The sequence below is a fragment of the Polyodon spathula genome, chromosome 7, assembly GCF_017654505.1.
Source record: "Polyodon spathula isolate WHYD16114869_AA chromosome 7, ASM1765450v1, whole genome shotgun sequence".
NCBI lineage: Eukaryota > Metazoa > Chordata > Actinopteri > Acipenseriformes > Polyodontidae > Polyodon > Polyodon spathula.
In genome coordinates, this window is record NC_054540.1 from 54,892,299 (window position 1) to 54,909,511 (window position 17,213).

General features: G+C 37.4%; 2 protein-coding genes across 2 annotated transcripts; both read right to left on the minus strand.

The window, feature by feature from the left end:
* Nucleotides 1–3,343: 3,343 nt before the first annotated feature.
* LOC121318844 (cysteine-rich hydrophobic domain-containing protein 2-like) lies at nt 3,344–10,627 on the minus strand. Its single transcript, XM_041255952.1, has 6 exons — nt 10,466–10,627; nt 9,476–9,530; nt 7,753–7,908; nt 7,075–7,131; nt 6,299–6,358; nt 3,344–6,076 (listed from the first exon to the last, which is right to left on the minus strand). Exons 1-6 carry the CDS (start codon nt 10,606–10,608, stop codon nt 6,026–6,028), a joined length of 522 nt encoding a protein of 173 aa, XP_041111886.1. The 5' UTR covers nt 10,609–10,627; the 3' UTR covers nt 3,344–6,025.
* Nucleotides 10,628–12,281: 1,654 nt separating this feature from the next.
* LOC121317920 (homeobox protein CDX-1-like) lies at nt 12,282–17,213 on the minus strand. The gene is made up of 3 exons (XM_041254016.1): nt 16,623–17,213; nt 13,541–13,686; nt 12,282–13,160 (listed from the first exon to the last, which is right to left on the minus strand). The coding sequence occupies exons 1-3, from the start codon at nt 17,056–17,058 to the stop codon at nt 12,930–12,932; spliced, it is 813 nt and encodes a 270-aa protein (XP_041109950.1). The 5' UTR covers nt 17,059–17,213; the 3' UTR covers nt 12,282–12,929.

Sequence of the window (17,213 nt, forward strand, 5' to 3'; positions counted from 1 at the left end):
TTACTGAGTCATCAGTGATACAGTACCAGCCACGCAACCACACTGCAAACCATGACCAATTGTGCACAAGATTGTACAGCATTTAAACCAGCACATAATATGCAAATGTTTTATTTATTTTTTTGCTGTTATGAACAGGTAATGTTCAACAAGTTCATATGCAATAACTGTTTACTGTACATTTTGCTAAACACTGCCCTCTAGCGTTAGCTCCGCTTAGTCACTCCAAACATACATGTATGATGGCACAAATGTTGCCAATGGGGACCTTAACGTCATCACCATCACTGTTTTTGCCGCTGTCCTCTTCATCAAGATCCTCACCGCTCTGGGCAGCCTGCAATGAAGAGGGACCACGTGACGACTGGGGGAAAAACATACTGGGAACTAATGACAACTCATTTCCAGTTACAGTGGCTGTTTATTTACTGGGCTCATCACAATACGCTGAAAACCCAATGAACGAGAGCAGCAGTGGAACTGGGCTACATTACTTTGACATTACTCATGGAACGGGGTGACAATCAAAAAGCACTTTACAAGATACAAGCCCAGGGTCTGTGAACTATGCATCAGCCTCAGACTTACTTACAACGTCTCATCCCAAAGATTGAGCACAAAGTGGCTCAGCTGGGATTTGAACCGGGGACCTCCTTAAACATTCAAATATTCTGTCCCGGTCCTGGTCTTTCTCCTTTTCTGAGAGGGTGGGTATGTAGGCTGGAAAACTACCTTTTGAAAGGCATGCTGGACATCAGAACGTGTTTCATGAAAAGGTCTCTACAATAAAACTTCAACCATATGAAGAATAGATTTTAGAATTTTTTGCAGAACAAAGTACTACGATGCAAAATGCATTCAGTTAAATAATAAATACAATGGTTAAAAGAACTGGCAGAGGGAAGTTCATTCATCTTGAACTTTGGCAACACTAATTATGCAAGTTGTTGCATAATTGTTGCAAGAATGTGGATTTGAATACATTTTGTTTTGTTACAGTTTAATTTGAAAATAACATCACTGTTGGAGAGTTGGCATTAGGCTATTTTGTTTTTGGATTCAGCAGCCAAGAATTTACACTAGCCAAAAATTTGAAATAAAATACTTTTACCATTTTTTTTTTTTTAAAAAGATGAAGCCTTTTTTAATTGGAGTAATTTACAATTAGCATTAAAAAAAAAACAAAAAAAAACAACAAAACAAAACTAAAAACCCCTTTGAAAACCATCCCTTTGTCTTGAAGTAGCTGTTAAACCAGGTTAATGATCCAGACTCGGGAAGAGCAGACAGCATCTACAGCAGTGCTTCTCTGAGGTTCACGTGATCACACACAGACAGCGTTGGAAGTCCTGTTAGTTTTATTCGAGCATTGCAATTCTGAGATGTGGCTCTTCTATTTCACTAACAAACTAATAACAAAAGTGGCATTGACAAATTCCCACAGGTACACTAGTCATTTACATTTGGCACATCCCCAGCAATAGTGTCCTTCCATTCAGCAAGCTTCAGATAGCAGTTTGTGGCTGATAGGTAGTGATACATTTGTTTAAGGTTCCAGGTGTGGTGACCAGTCTTTGATTCCCCCACAGTAAATAGCCTTTAGGATCTGTACATATAACGATTGTCTGTGCTCACAGCCCATCTGCTTCTAACTCAAGGAATTCCATTAATTTTAGCCAGTGAGACAAACCACCATGCAAATGAATATGCAGTAAAAATGAGTATCACACAGATTAACTTATAACAGAGCCCCCCTCCCCCAACTTAAAAAATAAATGAGTTTCAAAAACAGCAAATATATGTTACTGTTAGGACACCATATACAATTTTCCCTGAAAGACTGGTGATGTAATGAATACTCCTGAATGCATATACAGTGGCACACAAAAGTATTCACCCCCCCTTGGACTTTTCCACATTTTATTGTGTTACAACATGGAATCCATCTGGATTTAATTAGGAGTTTTTGCCACTGATCAACACAAAAAAGTCCATAATGTCAAAGTGAAAAATAAAATCTACAAATTGTTCTAAATTAATTACAAATATAAAACAGAAAATAATTGATTGCATTAGTATTCACCCCCTTTGCTATGACACACCTAAATGAGCTCTGGTGCAACCAATTGTCTTTAGAATTCACATAATTAGTTAAATGGAGTCCACCTGTATGCAATAAAGGTGTTTCACATGATTTCAGGTTAAATACAGCTGTCATTTCCTAACAAAAACTAGACAAAGGAACATTCAAAGCAAATCCGGAATAACGTTCTTCAAAAGCACTAATCAGGACTAGGACATAAGAACATTTCCAAGGCATTAAATATCCCCCGGAGCACAGTAAAGTACATTATTAAGAAATGGACAGAATATGGCACAACCATGAATCTGTCTTCAAAAACTGAGTATCCGGGCGAGAAGGGTACTAGTCAGGAAGGCCAAGAGTTCTATGGCAACTCTAAAGGAGTTACAGTCTTCCCTGGCTGAGCTGGGAGACACTGTGCATACGGCAACAATAGCCTGGGTGCTTCACAAAACTGGCCTTTTTGGGAGAGTGGCAAAAAGAAAGCAATTGTTGCAAAAAACTCACATCAAATCTCGGCTAGAGTTTGCCAGAAAGCATGTGGGAGCCTCTGAGACCAAGTGGAAGAAGATTCTATGGTCTGATGAGACCAAAATAAGAGCTTTTTGGCCTCAACGCTAAGCGCTATATTTGGTGCAAGCCTAACATCGCATATCATCCTAAGAACATCATCCCTGCCGTAAAGCATGGTGGTGAGGATGCATCATGCATCATAGAGGGCAACATTAATGCTAAGTACAGAGAAATCCTGGAGGAACACCTGCTGAAGGCTACAAGAGACCTGGGACTTGGGAGAAGATTCATCTTCCAGCAGGACAATGACCCCAAACATACAGCCAAAGGCACACTGGAGTGGCTTAAAAACAAAAAGGTCAAAGCCCGGACCTCAATCCAATTGAGAATATGTGGAAAGAGTTGAAAATTGCTGTTCACCAAAGGTCCCCATCCAGCTTGACAGAGCTTGAGCAATTTTGCAAAGAAGAATGGGCAAAAATTGCAGTGTCCAGATGTGCAAAGCTGGTAGAGACTTATCCAAATAGACTCATGGCTGTAATTGCTGCCAAAGGTGCCTCTACCAAATATTGACTCAAGGGGGTGAATATTTATGGAATCAATTATTTTCTGGTTTATATTTATAATTAATTTAGAACAATTTGTAGATTTTATTTTTCACTTTGACATTATGGACTTTTTTTTGTGTTGATCAGTGGCAAAAACTCAAATCTTATTATTAATATCTTATTTATTAAATCTGTTTTGATTCCATGTTGTAACACAATGTGGAAAAGTCCAAGAGGGGTGAATACTTTTGAGAGCCACTGTACATATATTACTCAATATCAGCACACTTTTAAAACTTTAGATCAAACATAAAATACAGATTTTCTTTTTAACAGCATAAAAGTATGAAACAGGAGTATATTCTTTTACTTAAAATAAAATACTGTACATAATTCAATTAATATGGGGCACATCAGGAGTTCTCTTTTAATTTTTTTTTTCAACTTGAAATGTTGCGGACATTTTTGTTATATGTAGGCGTGTGTTGTAATCTGTTGAATAGTTTAACAGAATTTTGCTCAAGGTTACCAGATATTGACTGGATTATTAAAAAGAATAACTAATAAATGGCAAAAATCACACGCATTACATTCTTTTTCATTATTATTATTATTTTCAATCTCAAAATGAAGAGTACACGCAATGATGCAAAAAGACTTTGTTTTCCAATTTTAGGTCGACTTTTTTGGGAATCATATTTGAAGAAAATGCCTGACATGGTTTTAAGTTACAAAGCAAATAAGTCTCACCTGCTGTTGTGTTGCAATGCTAAAGAGTACGTCCTACCTAGACTGTCCAAGCAGGCATTTTTAGTACAAAGTAACCACTAGCACACAAGCACCAGACCCGAAAGAAGTGGATGGGTTGTAATCAGAATTGTAATTAACACACAGGCAATCATGAATGAACCACTATGAAGAGCATGCCTGGCACCGAAACATTAATACCAGGAGACATAAACAAGAGTTACAAGTAAGTGTTCTCTTTTAATTGGCCAAAAGCATGTTTAACTTAATTTGCTTTTTACACCCCTCGGTATCACTGGAAGAGATTGATTTGATTAACCTGTACCTCTGTCACGAGGAGTGGCATCTGGATTCTTTTAGCACACAGCACCAAGGAACCCGTCCCTGGATTGCAGCCATCAATTGTTGTTAGTGGTTGACTCAACACATAGCAATTCCCTGGTGCTACACAGTGCTTAAACGTCATTGGCTTATCCTGGCTCGGTACAGGTTGATCAAATCAACTGCTAAACATGACAAAGGAATTGTCTTGGACTCAATAACAAAAAAAGTTTTAAGGTGCAATAGCCAATATTTTTTTTTTCTTCTTACATCTCGTAAGTTTAACACAATCACAAGTCTCTTATTGTTTTGCCCATTGTATTTTCACTTTAACTTAAGTGAAGCCCACTTGAAGTGCCATTGCACTACAAGTCTGATGAAAGTTCCCTGCTCTGGGGTGTTAACTTGTCGGCGAGTGTTAAAACGCTTAGTTCATTTACACTTACCCATCTTCAAAAATACGCAAGCCAAATACAGGTGCTGGCCTCGGAGTCGATGCAGCAGCAAGACTACAGTTTAGTGTCAAATACGGTAATATCGATATAAATGAATATCCTTTGCATGTTCACATACATCTCAAATAAGTTAAAAGTAAAAAAAAATATATAAAAAAAGGAAATTTAACCGAGCATAACAACCACTTGCAGTGTTACAGGTAATAGTGCCCCACCTAATTCTTACAGCTTGTAACACAAGTGCAAGCCACAGGTAGGGTCCTGCTACCTGTAGGAGGTGAACTCAAGTGTTGTGTTCAGTAAAAACGGGGGAATCATTTAAGACGCACACATATCAACACCAAACACTAAAACAATAAGGGACTGAGAATGCGGTTACACTAATGAGAGTGAAGACATTAGTCGCTACCTCTTTAAATGAACCCAGAGTTACGTTCCAGATTCCTTCTCAGCTTGCTGAAGTGCAATATGCAGTCCTTAATCTGGCATTATGTACATAATCAATATGGCTTACTAGGTTAAACAGGTCTATACAAATTGGAAAGTTGCCTAGAAATCTCATTCGTAACAAATCTACATTACATTCTTGGCGATACAATATAAGAGCTATATTACATTCTGTAAACAATGGCATACCACACTGTACATTCTGTACTGAAGGACTATTTCCATGCTTGTTTCTTATCTTTCCAGCAAAAAGTAATTTCCAAAGTGCAAAAGAAATGATGCTGTCTTAAATATGCTCCCAAATAAGTATGTTTAATGCAAAGGGTGTCGCTTTGTCTTAATGTCACCCAAATCAAAGCTATGATTTTTAAATACGATTATATTTTATAATATAAAGGTTAGTGATTGGTATACAAGGCATACAGGCTGCCACTACAGCAGTGCAGCAAAAGAGAAGGGTGGTGAATTTGTAAAGCAATTTTAACTTGGTAGCCTACCCAGCAAACAAAAATATCAATAAAGTCTTTCGTTCTGTAAACTTGGTAACCTTGCTGGAATAGGCCACGTCTGAAGTTAGCTATCTCATAACCGATCTGCGGCACACGTGTACATGCGTGTGCGCCTCTTTCTTTGCACATTTTAGACAGCATCAATATTAAGGTCCTCTATGGCAATTACCTTGTGTGGTTCACAACAAGGTTCTGAGTGCAACAGAGGAGCATCGCTTGAAGTAATGAAATGAAAGTGCAAAGTTTGCGCTACAGGAAAGTGACGGTGTTGCGATTCTACTGTACAAAGTACTAAGGAAAGTTATAACAACAGAGCAGCGTAGACAGTCATCTGTCCAACCTATCTACAAGGCACTAAGGTAGAAATGAAAGATCACATAGCAGGAGGCCTCATACATTTCTTCAGTCAGGTCGAAATATAGGATATTTGGGCAAGAATTCTATAAGAATTACCTAAAAAAAAAAAAAAAAAAAAAAGACAATTTTAATCACAACTATCACAATAAAAGAAGCTGAAAAACAAGGTGATTTTTTTTTTATAAGATATAAAATATTTTAAGATATTGTTTCACAGATTAACTAGCTTTCAAGACCTGAAAAGTAAGTGGAAATTTAAAGAAACAGGTGTTCATTTTGAATGGTGATCACAATACAAAAAATAAAACAAATACTTACATATTCCATCATGTTACTGCTTTCACATTTCCTTTTACTTAACTTCCAGTGCAGCCCAAGCTAGATAATTAGATACAAAAACCAGTTAATAATCCTTGCTACAAACGAGCTGTATTTCAGACATACTCCTAAAAGGCTAACTTGGTTTGAGGAGAGCAAGTAGTTTAAATTCTGACACCACATGTAATTTGATTCTTTCTAAAATCTCAGTTAAAAGAAGGCACCTTTCAATAGCACACTGTTGGGACAGAATGCTGCATAGGAGATGTCCCTTACTGTAAAACGATCAGAAAGTAGATTATATTATAAGCGTCTTGGCTAATGCCTTCATCGGTGTTACTGTGTACCTGAGTGTTTCTTGGAGGTTTCCCATCCTAACCACACCCAAGTCTGCCTACAGCAGCTCCTGAGGTCTGACAAGATAAGAATACCAGGTGCAGCATGCAGAAAAACTAAAGCTGGAGCTGTGTCCCTTAAAACTGATTGCAGGTGATTTAATAACATATCATCTTCAGAGTGAGGCTTGTCTTACCTGAAGGACTGATGATGTGTGTGATTGTTACCGCTAGCCCTTTTCTTTACTTCTACTATCAGTAACTTGTTTAAATATTCTACCTACCCTTTATATCCCCCCCCCCCCCCCCCCAAGAACCAAACTGTAGTTTTGGGAGTCCCTATTTAAATGCAAACATCTCCCATGTGCCAATCCTAGCCTGCAATAAAAAAAAAAACACAAATAAAATCTTCTTAAAAAAATCTTACAGATTGCTGTTTACCTTATGGTACAATCTGTTATTTTCCCATTCTAACAACTTCTGAATTGATCTTCTCGTCTAAAAGAAAAGAAAATATATATTTAGATGAACCCCAATACAAGTTAAATACGTACATGGTTGTGTAGTGTACAGTTCTATTGCTTTCATTGACCTTGATAGCATTCCTGAACTTGTGCAGTAGACAATTACATGAACAGAAAATTAATTCATTAAAATTTGCCTGGGTTCTAGGCACCTGGTTTAAAAGCACACTGCAGAATAATTTTAGTATACTGCGATACTTAACTCACAAATTAAATTCAATTAATTAAAGGCAGTCAGCTGACCTCAAATGCAGAAACAATGTAAAGGATACGTGATTATAAACATTTATGGAGACAACTACTAATTTACCAGCTTGTAATGTTCATTTTACCATCATTCAAATTCAACACAATCTCCTCCTTTTACACATTCCTGTTTAAACAGAGGCTCAGCGGTGTAAAACAGTAAATGAATATGCCCTACATCAGTAAATGAATATGCCTTAACAGCATACTGCCTATTATCTCCCAGAGCGGCAATATAGGCTACCCATTAAAATTAGCCTCAACACAACTAGTGAAATATTGGGTTCCAACACAGTTATACAGAACGATCATGTACAGAGAAAGGCCATCAGCTCACAAGAATACTTACTCTTTTGTTAATACAAATAACAGGCCACAGACTGCAGCCCAGTGTGCAACAGCAACAAAGGCAGCCACAGAGCAACCATTTCACATTTACAGGGAGATTCTTCTTCAAGCAGGCATTGACCCGACCTATACTCAGCTTGAATTCTTCTGAAGCAACCTAGCCCAGCAGAAAACAAAACAGAAAACACACGTGAGCCGCTGCACAGCCAACGGCATTATAATGACGCGCCTCAATTAAATAAAACATGGCTTACACTGAACAAATTAATACATGCAGAGTGAAGTTGTTTTTATTTGTGGGGATGGACAAGATACTGACCTTCCCCAAACATTAAAGGAAAATGTGGTTGCCTAATGCCAGATTCGGACTGCTGGTACATGCACAGGGCATTAGACATTCAAAACAAAACAGTAATGTTAAATAAATATCATAAGACACGGAATACTTTTTCACAAACTAGTCCCTACCAAAGCAAAAATAACATCTTACTCTGAGGTTTTGCAGATCAAAGGTAAAGTAAAAAAAGATAAAACAGGTAACAGGTTTGCAGATGTTGTCCAGATTTTCTGATGAAATCTTTTAACTGTGTGTTCTTAAGTTGCCTGGCAAGCTTTTGTCTTTTTTGCGCCAAAGGGGGACACAAAGGGAGATAAGCATACAGCCCATGGCTGCACAGTCCACCCTATGTGAATGGATGCCAATTCCTTTCAGGGTCTGTACGCCATAAAACAGGGGTCGTAATCTTTTATGACAGGATAGGAAGGTCTCTTTGCAAACAGGGAGCATAAAGCCCAGCAGCTCTGATCTGCACCCTTCAATCATAATAATCGCGACCACATCCATCACATGTCACCCTGGGTCACAATGCAAGGGGTACATTTTATTACCCTACGTTTCCCGATGCCCAATCGTCTCCCCACAGGCCTCTTTTTGTTCTAGATTCCAAGTCAGGAAGCTTTTCTTTCTTCTGTATGGTTTAGTTTTCTGTCATTATTTTGTCACCTGGAGCTGTATGCACGAGCATTGCAGTCTTTCACAAACACACACACATTTCCGCCTAGCACAGCTTATTCATTGACAGGGTGCCGCTTAAGATTCTTCTCAAAGATGCACCAAGTCCTTGCATTCCCTCCAGCAAATTAAAACAGGATTAACATAGCCTAGTATGAATTACTAGTTAACTGTTTTAATCCAAAGATCACGCTGTATATTGATTGATGTCATAGGAAAAGCACCCTAGAACTAGGTGTTGCATGGAGGCCAGGCGCTTTACAGTTCTGATTGCACTGGACACATTTAATCTTTCATCCACTGAGCAGCCCTTTACCCAAAACAGTATACAAAATAGGATTACATAAACAAAGCGGCAGACAGAAAAACAAACTGGGGTCTTGACTACAACAGCACTGTAGTATAGCACCATAAATAATTAAAGAGAAGTTGAAAAAGGGTAAGTCTACATATGCTTTGATTTATGTAATAGAAACCATAAAGTTTATAGCTTGTTAAAAAAGAACATGCCAGAAAGTGACAGCAGGCCACTGATTTCCAGGAAAGCTGTTTAACTTGACGGCATTTATCTAGTCACCTTTTGGATTAACACAGAGTTTAAACACGATTGAAACAGTTGAATCACAAGGTGTTGCAAGCATTCACATACCAAGCGTTTGTAGTACACAGTTTGGCCAAATGCTTCCATCCCTAACTGTAAAAAGAGACGTACCTTTCCAGTGAGAACTGAAGGACATTCTGTCTCAAATTTGTTGCTCAGACCAAATCTGAAAATAAATACAGAATAAATAAAAAAGGGCTGTCTAAATCATGTAATTTCATTGTATGAATACAGAGTACCCTATAAATAGAAACACTAGTCAAATACCAGAATACTGTACAATCTGTATCATGTTATTTAATCAATTTTCGTAATGGTTTATTATTATTATTATTATTATTATTATTATTATTATTATTATATGAAGATTCTTTTTCTTCATACAGTTCTCTCACAAACTTCTGGTTTCATTCTTTTTTTTTTTTTTTTTTTTTTTTTTTTTTTTTTTAAAAACAACCCAATGTGAATTTCCAAACCAGCTGGTGCCATTAACTAAGGTGGGTGAACTGCGCAGTGAAATGTAATCTTTTCACTAATACCAAGAACTGTGCATTTAATCACATTTGTATTTTTTCTAAAGAACATTCAATCATTCTCGAATGTATTTATGGGCACACGCTGTCATTTCTTGGACCAGATTTAGTGGGTAAAGAGAATTGAAGATTAGACCTGTGAAAAATGAACTAGTGTACCCCCAGACAGGAACTGATTATCCACAGGTGTACGTGAATAACCAATAGGGCATGTGTGCATATCTTTTTTGACATGTAGCGCAGAAGCGTTTAAACAAGTCAACACTCATTACGCAAACTATGGTCGTTAATTTCATAACCGCAAAGTGTAACATTACACCTTGCACCTGCCGTGCAAAACCCGAATATCAATGTCATAAAAAAAAAAAAAAAAAAAAAAAAAGAAACCGTCACGTCTTGTTCTGCAGCAGAACAGGCAGGCAACAGAATAGGGCTTGAACTGCAGCCACTTGAGAGCGCCTTGCCGTCTGAGGTGGATGCAATTTGCTAACAAAGACCCCGGCTTCCACTCCCGGCCTACCACGCAAGCCAACGCTTGTAACTGAATAATTTGGACCCCGATGCTTACACCGTGATGTGTCCGGCTCCCCGCATGATAACCGGCTCCGGGGAGAATCTCACGAACTGCTCCTCGCTGACCACCCTCTCATCCTCTTCGTCCAGTTCATAGATGGTGTCGAAATCCGCCATGTTGGGCAGCAGGACGCTCATGACGTCAGGGCTGCATACACAGCGGCTGCGCGTCTGCGCAGTTTCTACCTGCGCGGTGACAGGCTCAGCAGCGAACTTGAAGGTACCGAGCGGAGAGACAGATGTAGCACAAACTTGTTTTGTAGTAAACGGTCTTAATAATAATAATAATAATAATAATAATAATAATAATAATAATAATAATAATAATTTTAACACATTAAAGCTAAAATATAGTGTTCAAGATATACTTAAAAATGGTGCAAACAAGGTTCTGTCCAAGTAGCCTATTATGATTTGGTATTAGGATGAAGCTTTTTTTGAAGTCGACCGACGTCTTGCAATCATACATTAATAATAGCTATGATTGATTATTCAGATGCACGCTGGCTGGATCAGCTCTCTTAGCTGAGTATACTACACCAGGTGCTCGCCCTGACAGTGCTGCTCAGAAAGGGTTGCTGCATGAAAATGTAGTCCTGTTCCTTCCAACATAATCTGATCTATCATGAGCTTGCACTCCAATGACTTAATTTCATTTCTCTAACACCTTGCTGGGTTACTCGTCTGCGCTGCAGTGACAATCCTATTACACGTAGTACCATTGGTGTGTGTGTATGATACTGTGGTGTTTAATATAGAGCTGGGATACATTCTAAAAAACTATTGAATACTGCAGCTTTATTAAAAACATAAATGGATCTCTTTCAAGCTGTGGGGCTTAATAGTCCACAAGACCTCAGCCAATTTTATAGACCCGCAATACTGCCAATAAAATATAACCTTTGAACTGATTTGTGCAGCTACTGTATCCAGCCCCCTTTCTTTAACCGACTCATAAGAAAGACAACTTGCACAATAGGATTGTTTCCTAAATATATTGCCACACACCATATAAAAAAGGAGCTATTAGTTAAATATTGGATATAAGTTGATGTTAAATGTAGAATTCAGTCTGCACACCAACCAGAGTGATCTGGGTCCATTCTTTGAACGTTTTGTTTGACTTTCTGCCTCTGAATTGTAGGTTGGCAGGCCTGGCCTACATTCTGAACACAGCTTGTGTACAATTAGTGACACTGATATTAAAAAAAACAAACAAACAAACAAACAAACAAAAAAAACAATATAAAAATACAAAACAATAAAAACAAAGGGAGAACTACTGCCACGCTAAATATAACAAATGTGTGTGGGCGATGGGATATGACGTCTTCCCTGCAGCTCAGTTTTGTTTCAACTTTCACCTGCATTGAACGCAAAAGTAATACACCTAAAATAATTACACGTGATCTTACTTTTGAAAGGCAGCCAACGCGCCCGTTTAAACGAATTATACAAAGGGGCGATCATTTATAAACGTGTTTGTAACAGTGGGTTATGGTTTTCAAAACAACATTTAATAAACGAATACAAACTCTGGTTCCTACCAGTGACGATTGTAACTGCCCCACTCAGTACTTTGTTTATCCACTTCAGAGTGGCACGGGTGTTTTGCTGCATTAAAATGCACGCTGGTGGTTTACATCTTTCAAATGTGTAGTGGATGTCAAAACAAACACTTCAATCACTCCGTACAGTTTCCAAAAAAAACCCCAAAAAACTTTTATTTACAAATTGATTGATTTATTTATTTATTTTTAATAAAATGTACCCATAATTCACAGTTAATAATATTTTCAGTAGAGAAATAATTATACCGGTTTGTTTCAAGTCAACAAAACGCGTGACTTCATCTCAAACATGCAGCAGACAGAACAATACAATTATGAAAGGTCTTAATGAGTTCTTGTGTTTGTGGAAAAGTCCTGAAATGGCGCATTAGGCGTCCAGAATTAGTATCTGTAAGAATCGTCGTATAAAATATCCTGCTCCACACAGTGGTTATAACGTGTCTTCATGAGAGGTGATCGATCTGAAACTGCAGCCAAGCCGGTTACAGTGTGTATTCTCGAATAACAATTCGTTGCAATTTACAAGATTTGTTTTTCTCTATTCATTCCTACAAAAGCACGATGTAGGCTGTCAGTCCACGAGGAATCCATTTCTAGTGTCGGGCACAAACAAAGCTAAGCCCTAAACTAAATACAATATTAACAAAAACAACAACAACAATATTATTTAGAAGAGCATCCAGCTATTTGCAATTCAATAAAACCTGGGTCGAATCCTCGTATTCCATAAGGCATTTCAAGTATTATTATTTTTTTTTTTTTAATGGATTTTAAAAATAGCAAACCCTTGATTGGAAATAAAAAGACATTCAAGATGCGCAGTAAAACCATCCTTCTTTGAAGATAGGGAGTGCTCGTATCGCTACTTATCCAAAGTCCTGGTGCTGTTTATTGAGTAACTGTAACTTGTTGTAAATTTTCAATTGGCAGTAAAGTGTTCATTCCAGGAGTAGGAAATATATGGGCGTTGATACTGGGACTGAGAGAGCCTGGTAGCGGGAGAGGGCTCACCGACCCCGGGTCACTGTGCACGGAGCCCCCGCTGCCGTCAGAAAGACCCATCTTCTTTTTAATAATCTTCCTCTCTTTGGCTCGGCGATTTTGAAACCAGATTTTCACCTGCAATTCAAAAAGAAAATGGCATCCATTAACAATATACAAGAAAACGAGATTCCGTCAATTTAATGGCCTGCGCGTGTCCTAATTCAAACGATATATTCCTCCTGAAGCAACAGCAACAAAAGGTCACGAATCACTTTTTGGTTGAAATCTGTGGATTCGTTTTCTTAAAATGAATATTTATTGATGCATCTTTTAAGGATGTTATATTTGGAATAGAGCACTATTGGAAGCATGGCCAACTGATAAAAATCGATGCAGAATTAATATACAATGTTGAGAGTTTTTAAACGAAGTCTTCTGAGAAGGTCCCTCTCGCACAGCTGGTTCTATCAAGCCTCGGTGCTGAGTTACACACGGAGTGACGGCCTCAATCATACCTGTCTCTCGGAAAGCCCGAGGTTCGCCGCCAGTTCGGATTTTCTTCTGATTGTGATGTATCTGTTGTAATGGAATTCTTTCTCGAGTTCGAGCCGCTGGTGATCCGTATACACAACCCTGTATTTCTCTTTCGTTCTTGTTTTACCTGTTAAAAAAAAACAAATATAGAAACATGCTTACCTTGCACATGAGAAAACGCATGAAATAGATCTACTGCGGAACGCCTTAGAAACGCATTGTAGTGTGTATTTTAATTGCTTTTCTATTGACCCATGAACCCATATACATTTAAAACATCAACGCTTTCATTTCTACAGGCTGTACAGAAACAATTATATGCAATCAATGCATTTAACCACTCGGAAGGACTAAACACCATTACAATTGTACTGACAAAATAAATATTTGATAAAGATTACTACATAAATAAATACAAATAAACCGTTATAAAATACTTTTCTAAACTAACAGAATCATTGCTATTACAAGGTCTGCATTTATAATATAATATAATATAATTCTATACTATATTATATTACACGATACTGTATTATATTATATTATACTGTACTGTACTGTATTATATTATATTATACTCTACTGTCCAATATTATATAATACTATACTGTGCTATATTACATTATATTACACTGTACTATATTATATTATATTACACTATACTGTATTATATTATACTATACTGTGCTATATTATATATTACACTATACTGTATTATATTATATTATACTGTATTATATAATATTATATTATACTGTACTGTATTATATTATATTATATTATATTATACTGTATTATATTATACTATACTGTATTATATTATATTATACTATATTATATTATATTATATTATACTGTACTGTATTATATTATATTATATTATATTTATTTTTGGTGCCCCGATTTAATCAATATGGCTGTATAGACCCTATATGTAAATGTTCTGTCTAATCTTCCCGGGCTGTTTTTGATGTGAGTTTTGGAACAAACTGTAGAACAAAGACACTTGGAGAAGTTCACTGAAGTCCATTGATGTGTTAAGAGGGAACACACGACACACAAAGAGGTACAAGACGATCTTATCGAAGCCCCTCTCCGCTTGGAGATCCCAGGACAAGCGTGTTTGATTTGCAAACCACTAAACAAATGTCGGCGACCTTTCATCAACTGCCAAAAGGAATTTAGACCCAGGGAAAGCGGGGAATTACAGTTTAATAATAATAATAATAATAATAATAATAATAATAATAATAATAATAATAATAATACTATAGAATTGATTGTAAATAACTAAGCGTTTTAAATTGTCAGTGTAATGGTACACGTTCCACGTTTACTTTTAACATACATTTCGAAACATTTCTTATTTTAACAAATAGAATGACGATCTTGTACAAAAATACACGTTAACAATTGTACTAAATTCTACACATTTTTTGGTGACCTTAGCCAGTTTAAACTGATATGATATCACTAAGAAATAAATTAATGATTTGCATTTGAACAGGCTTGATAATTATTTTTATGTCCAAAAACTGGGTTAAATTTCAACCACCTTTATAAATATGAGCACAGCTCTCAGGCACTCATCCTATTCACTTTGGTCATAAAATTTAGAGGACATTGCCCCTTAGACAATGCGGCAGGGACAAGGGCTCTTTATTTGCTGTGAAAATCATCACCCTTTCCGGCAATATAACTCCTGAAGAATGAACGAGGAAGAGACCCTGTGCATATCAAAGCCAGCTGAGTGTTGAAAGGCACCGCCGCCTGAATATGACAGATAGACCTCAAAACCCGCAGACAATGTGGCCCAGTAAAAAAAGTAGACCTCACAACTCGTTTACAGCAGTGGAAAAATTAGCATTACAACTGCAGCTGGCGCCTGCTCCCGACACCGGCGTTACCACTTGCATGAAAACCACATACCCTTTCCCCGTCCATGCAAACGGTTATATTGGACCACGGTACTGTACATCAAAGTGCTGTCCATGTCTCCCCATATTGAATCTCACCAAGGTGGGGGTTTTATTTTTCACATTGGCTGTACGGTATTTCCAACACCATGGTTAAATCTCAGCCATTTGACTATTCACGATTATAATACCACAGATTATTGGCTTAATTTAAACGACTTATATATGACAATTGTAAATTTCTCATTTTAATACGAATTTCATTGTCAGTTATCAACAACCGGGACATATTTGTTATTTTTCACCAATTTAAATAAAGTGTAAAGCAAATGCTTAAGAATGAAACAACAGATTTTAAACACAACTTGGGGTTTATTTGAATTGTTTGAGAATGTACTCGAAGCACAATAAATATTACAATATACCGTATTGAAACACTCGATTTGCAGTGCAAACCTACGAACAATAAGGCTGCGATGACACGCATTTATTGAACTAGCCTATAAATATTGTTTCGAGAAAACGTGAAATACAGTAGACTTCGCAAATGTGTTTAAGTGATCAATATACATCGCCATATAGCCTATAATTAATATAATGCAATTGTGTAAATTTCCTGTACATTATACTACCGAGTAGGATACATTTAAATAAAATTAAACGAAATATTAATGAGACATTCAATTATAATTGGCTAAACAGACGCATTTGACAACCTTTACGCGTTATAATAACGCAGTTTTTTATTTAAACATTTTCTTTCTTTCTTTTTCTTTCTTTCTTTCTTTCTTTCTTTCTTTCTTTCTTTCTTTCTTTCTTTCTTTCATTTACAGAAAATGTGATTATCTAATGAAATAATGTTTTGTTTTTTTTACACTGCCAGGCTACCAGTAATCCACAATTTGTGAAGCTCAAATCGTAAAGGAGAGACTCTGGAATCGCATCAGTAAGTTTAACTAATAATTTCAATAAGTTAATTTATGGATGTAAAAACAAATATGTTTACAATAGCAAAATGGAATTGACAGTTATTTGCATTCCTATGACAATGGAATTATTTTCCTTAAAGATACAGATATACAAATTCATAAATAGGAATCTTCGAAATGTGCGCCTTTTTTTGTTGCTATTTCCCGTGATACTTTACCGGTTGAAGATGACTGTACAGTTTTCTTCATCCAGTCATACGAATGACGCCGCTCACTGTCAGGGGACGGTGGTCCCACTGTAACATTTTCCTGGGGTGGCGGTAAGACTCCAGATGCTGCCGGGTGCATTGAGTTATAATCAGGGGAGCAGTAAGACACTTGTCCGGGCGATGAGCTACTCATGGGGGTAGGTACCGCGTTTGAAGGTCCTAGACCATAGGCATTCCAGTCTTCCCTCTGCGTCGCATATGGACAGCCCCAAGACCCCGGAGATTGTGCGTGACTGTCCATATTGGGCACATGATGATATCCTGTATACTCAGAGTACTGTGCAGTTGATACAAAGTTCTGTGCTGGCAGGTTGATGCCGGGGCGTCTTACAGGTCCTTGGTGGTACATGCCGGCTTCTTTATCCAGAAGGTATCCCACGTACATGATTAGAAAAGGACCGGCTCGCTAAGGCAACATAATGTCGCAAAGGGTTCGCTGCTAGAATTCTCTCGCTTGCTCCCTCCACTAATCTTTGCTCTGTGGTGTGTAGTCCAAGTCAACTCTCGAGGCTGCGGGGCCCTGCACTGTACTTCCTCATG

What these genes read in the sequence shown, in the direction of transcription:
- LOC121318844 (XM_041255952.1), bottom strand. Translation starts at nt 10,608, where the DNA reads ATGAGCGTCCTGCTGCCCAACATGGCGGATTTCGACACCATCTATGAA. An exon ending in ATAACAGATTGTACCATAAG is followed by an intron (nt 6,359 to 7,074) that starts GTAAACAGCAAT and finishes CTAATTATCTAG; the next exon opens with CTTGGGCTGCACTGGAAGTT. An exon ending in GCAGTAACATGATGGAATAT is followed by an intron (nt 6,077 to 6,298) that starts GTAAGTATTTGT and finishes TTTTTTTTTTAG; the next exon opens with GTAATTCTTATAGAATTCTT.
- LOC121317920 (XM_041254016.1), bottom strand. Translation starts at nt 17,058, where the DNA reads ATGTACGTGGGATACCTTCTGGATAAAGAAGCCGGCATGTACCACCAA. An exon ending in TGTACAGTCATCTTCAACCG is followed by an intron (nt 13,687 to 16,622) that starts GTAAAGTATCAC and finishes TTTTTTTAACAG; the next exon opens with GTAAAACAAGAACGAAAGAG. An exon ending in TCGGGCTTTCCGAGAGACAG is followed by an intron (nt 13,161 to 13,540) that starts GTATGATTGAGG and finishes TTTGAATTGCAG; the next exon opens with GTGAAAATCTGGTTTCAAAA.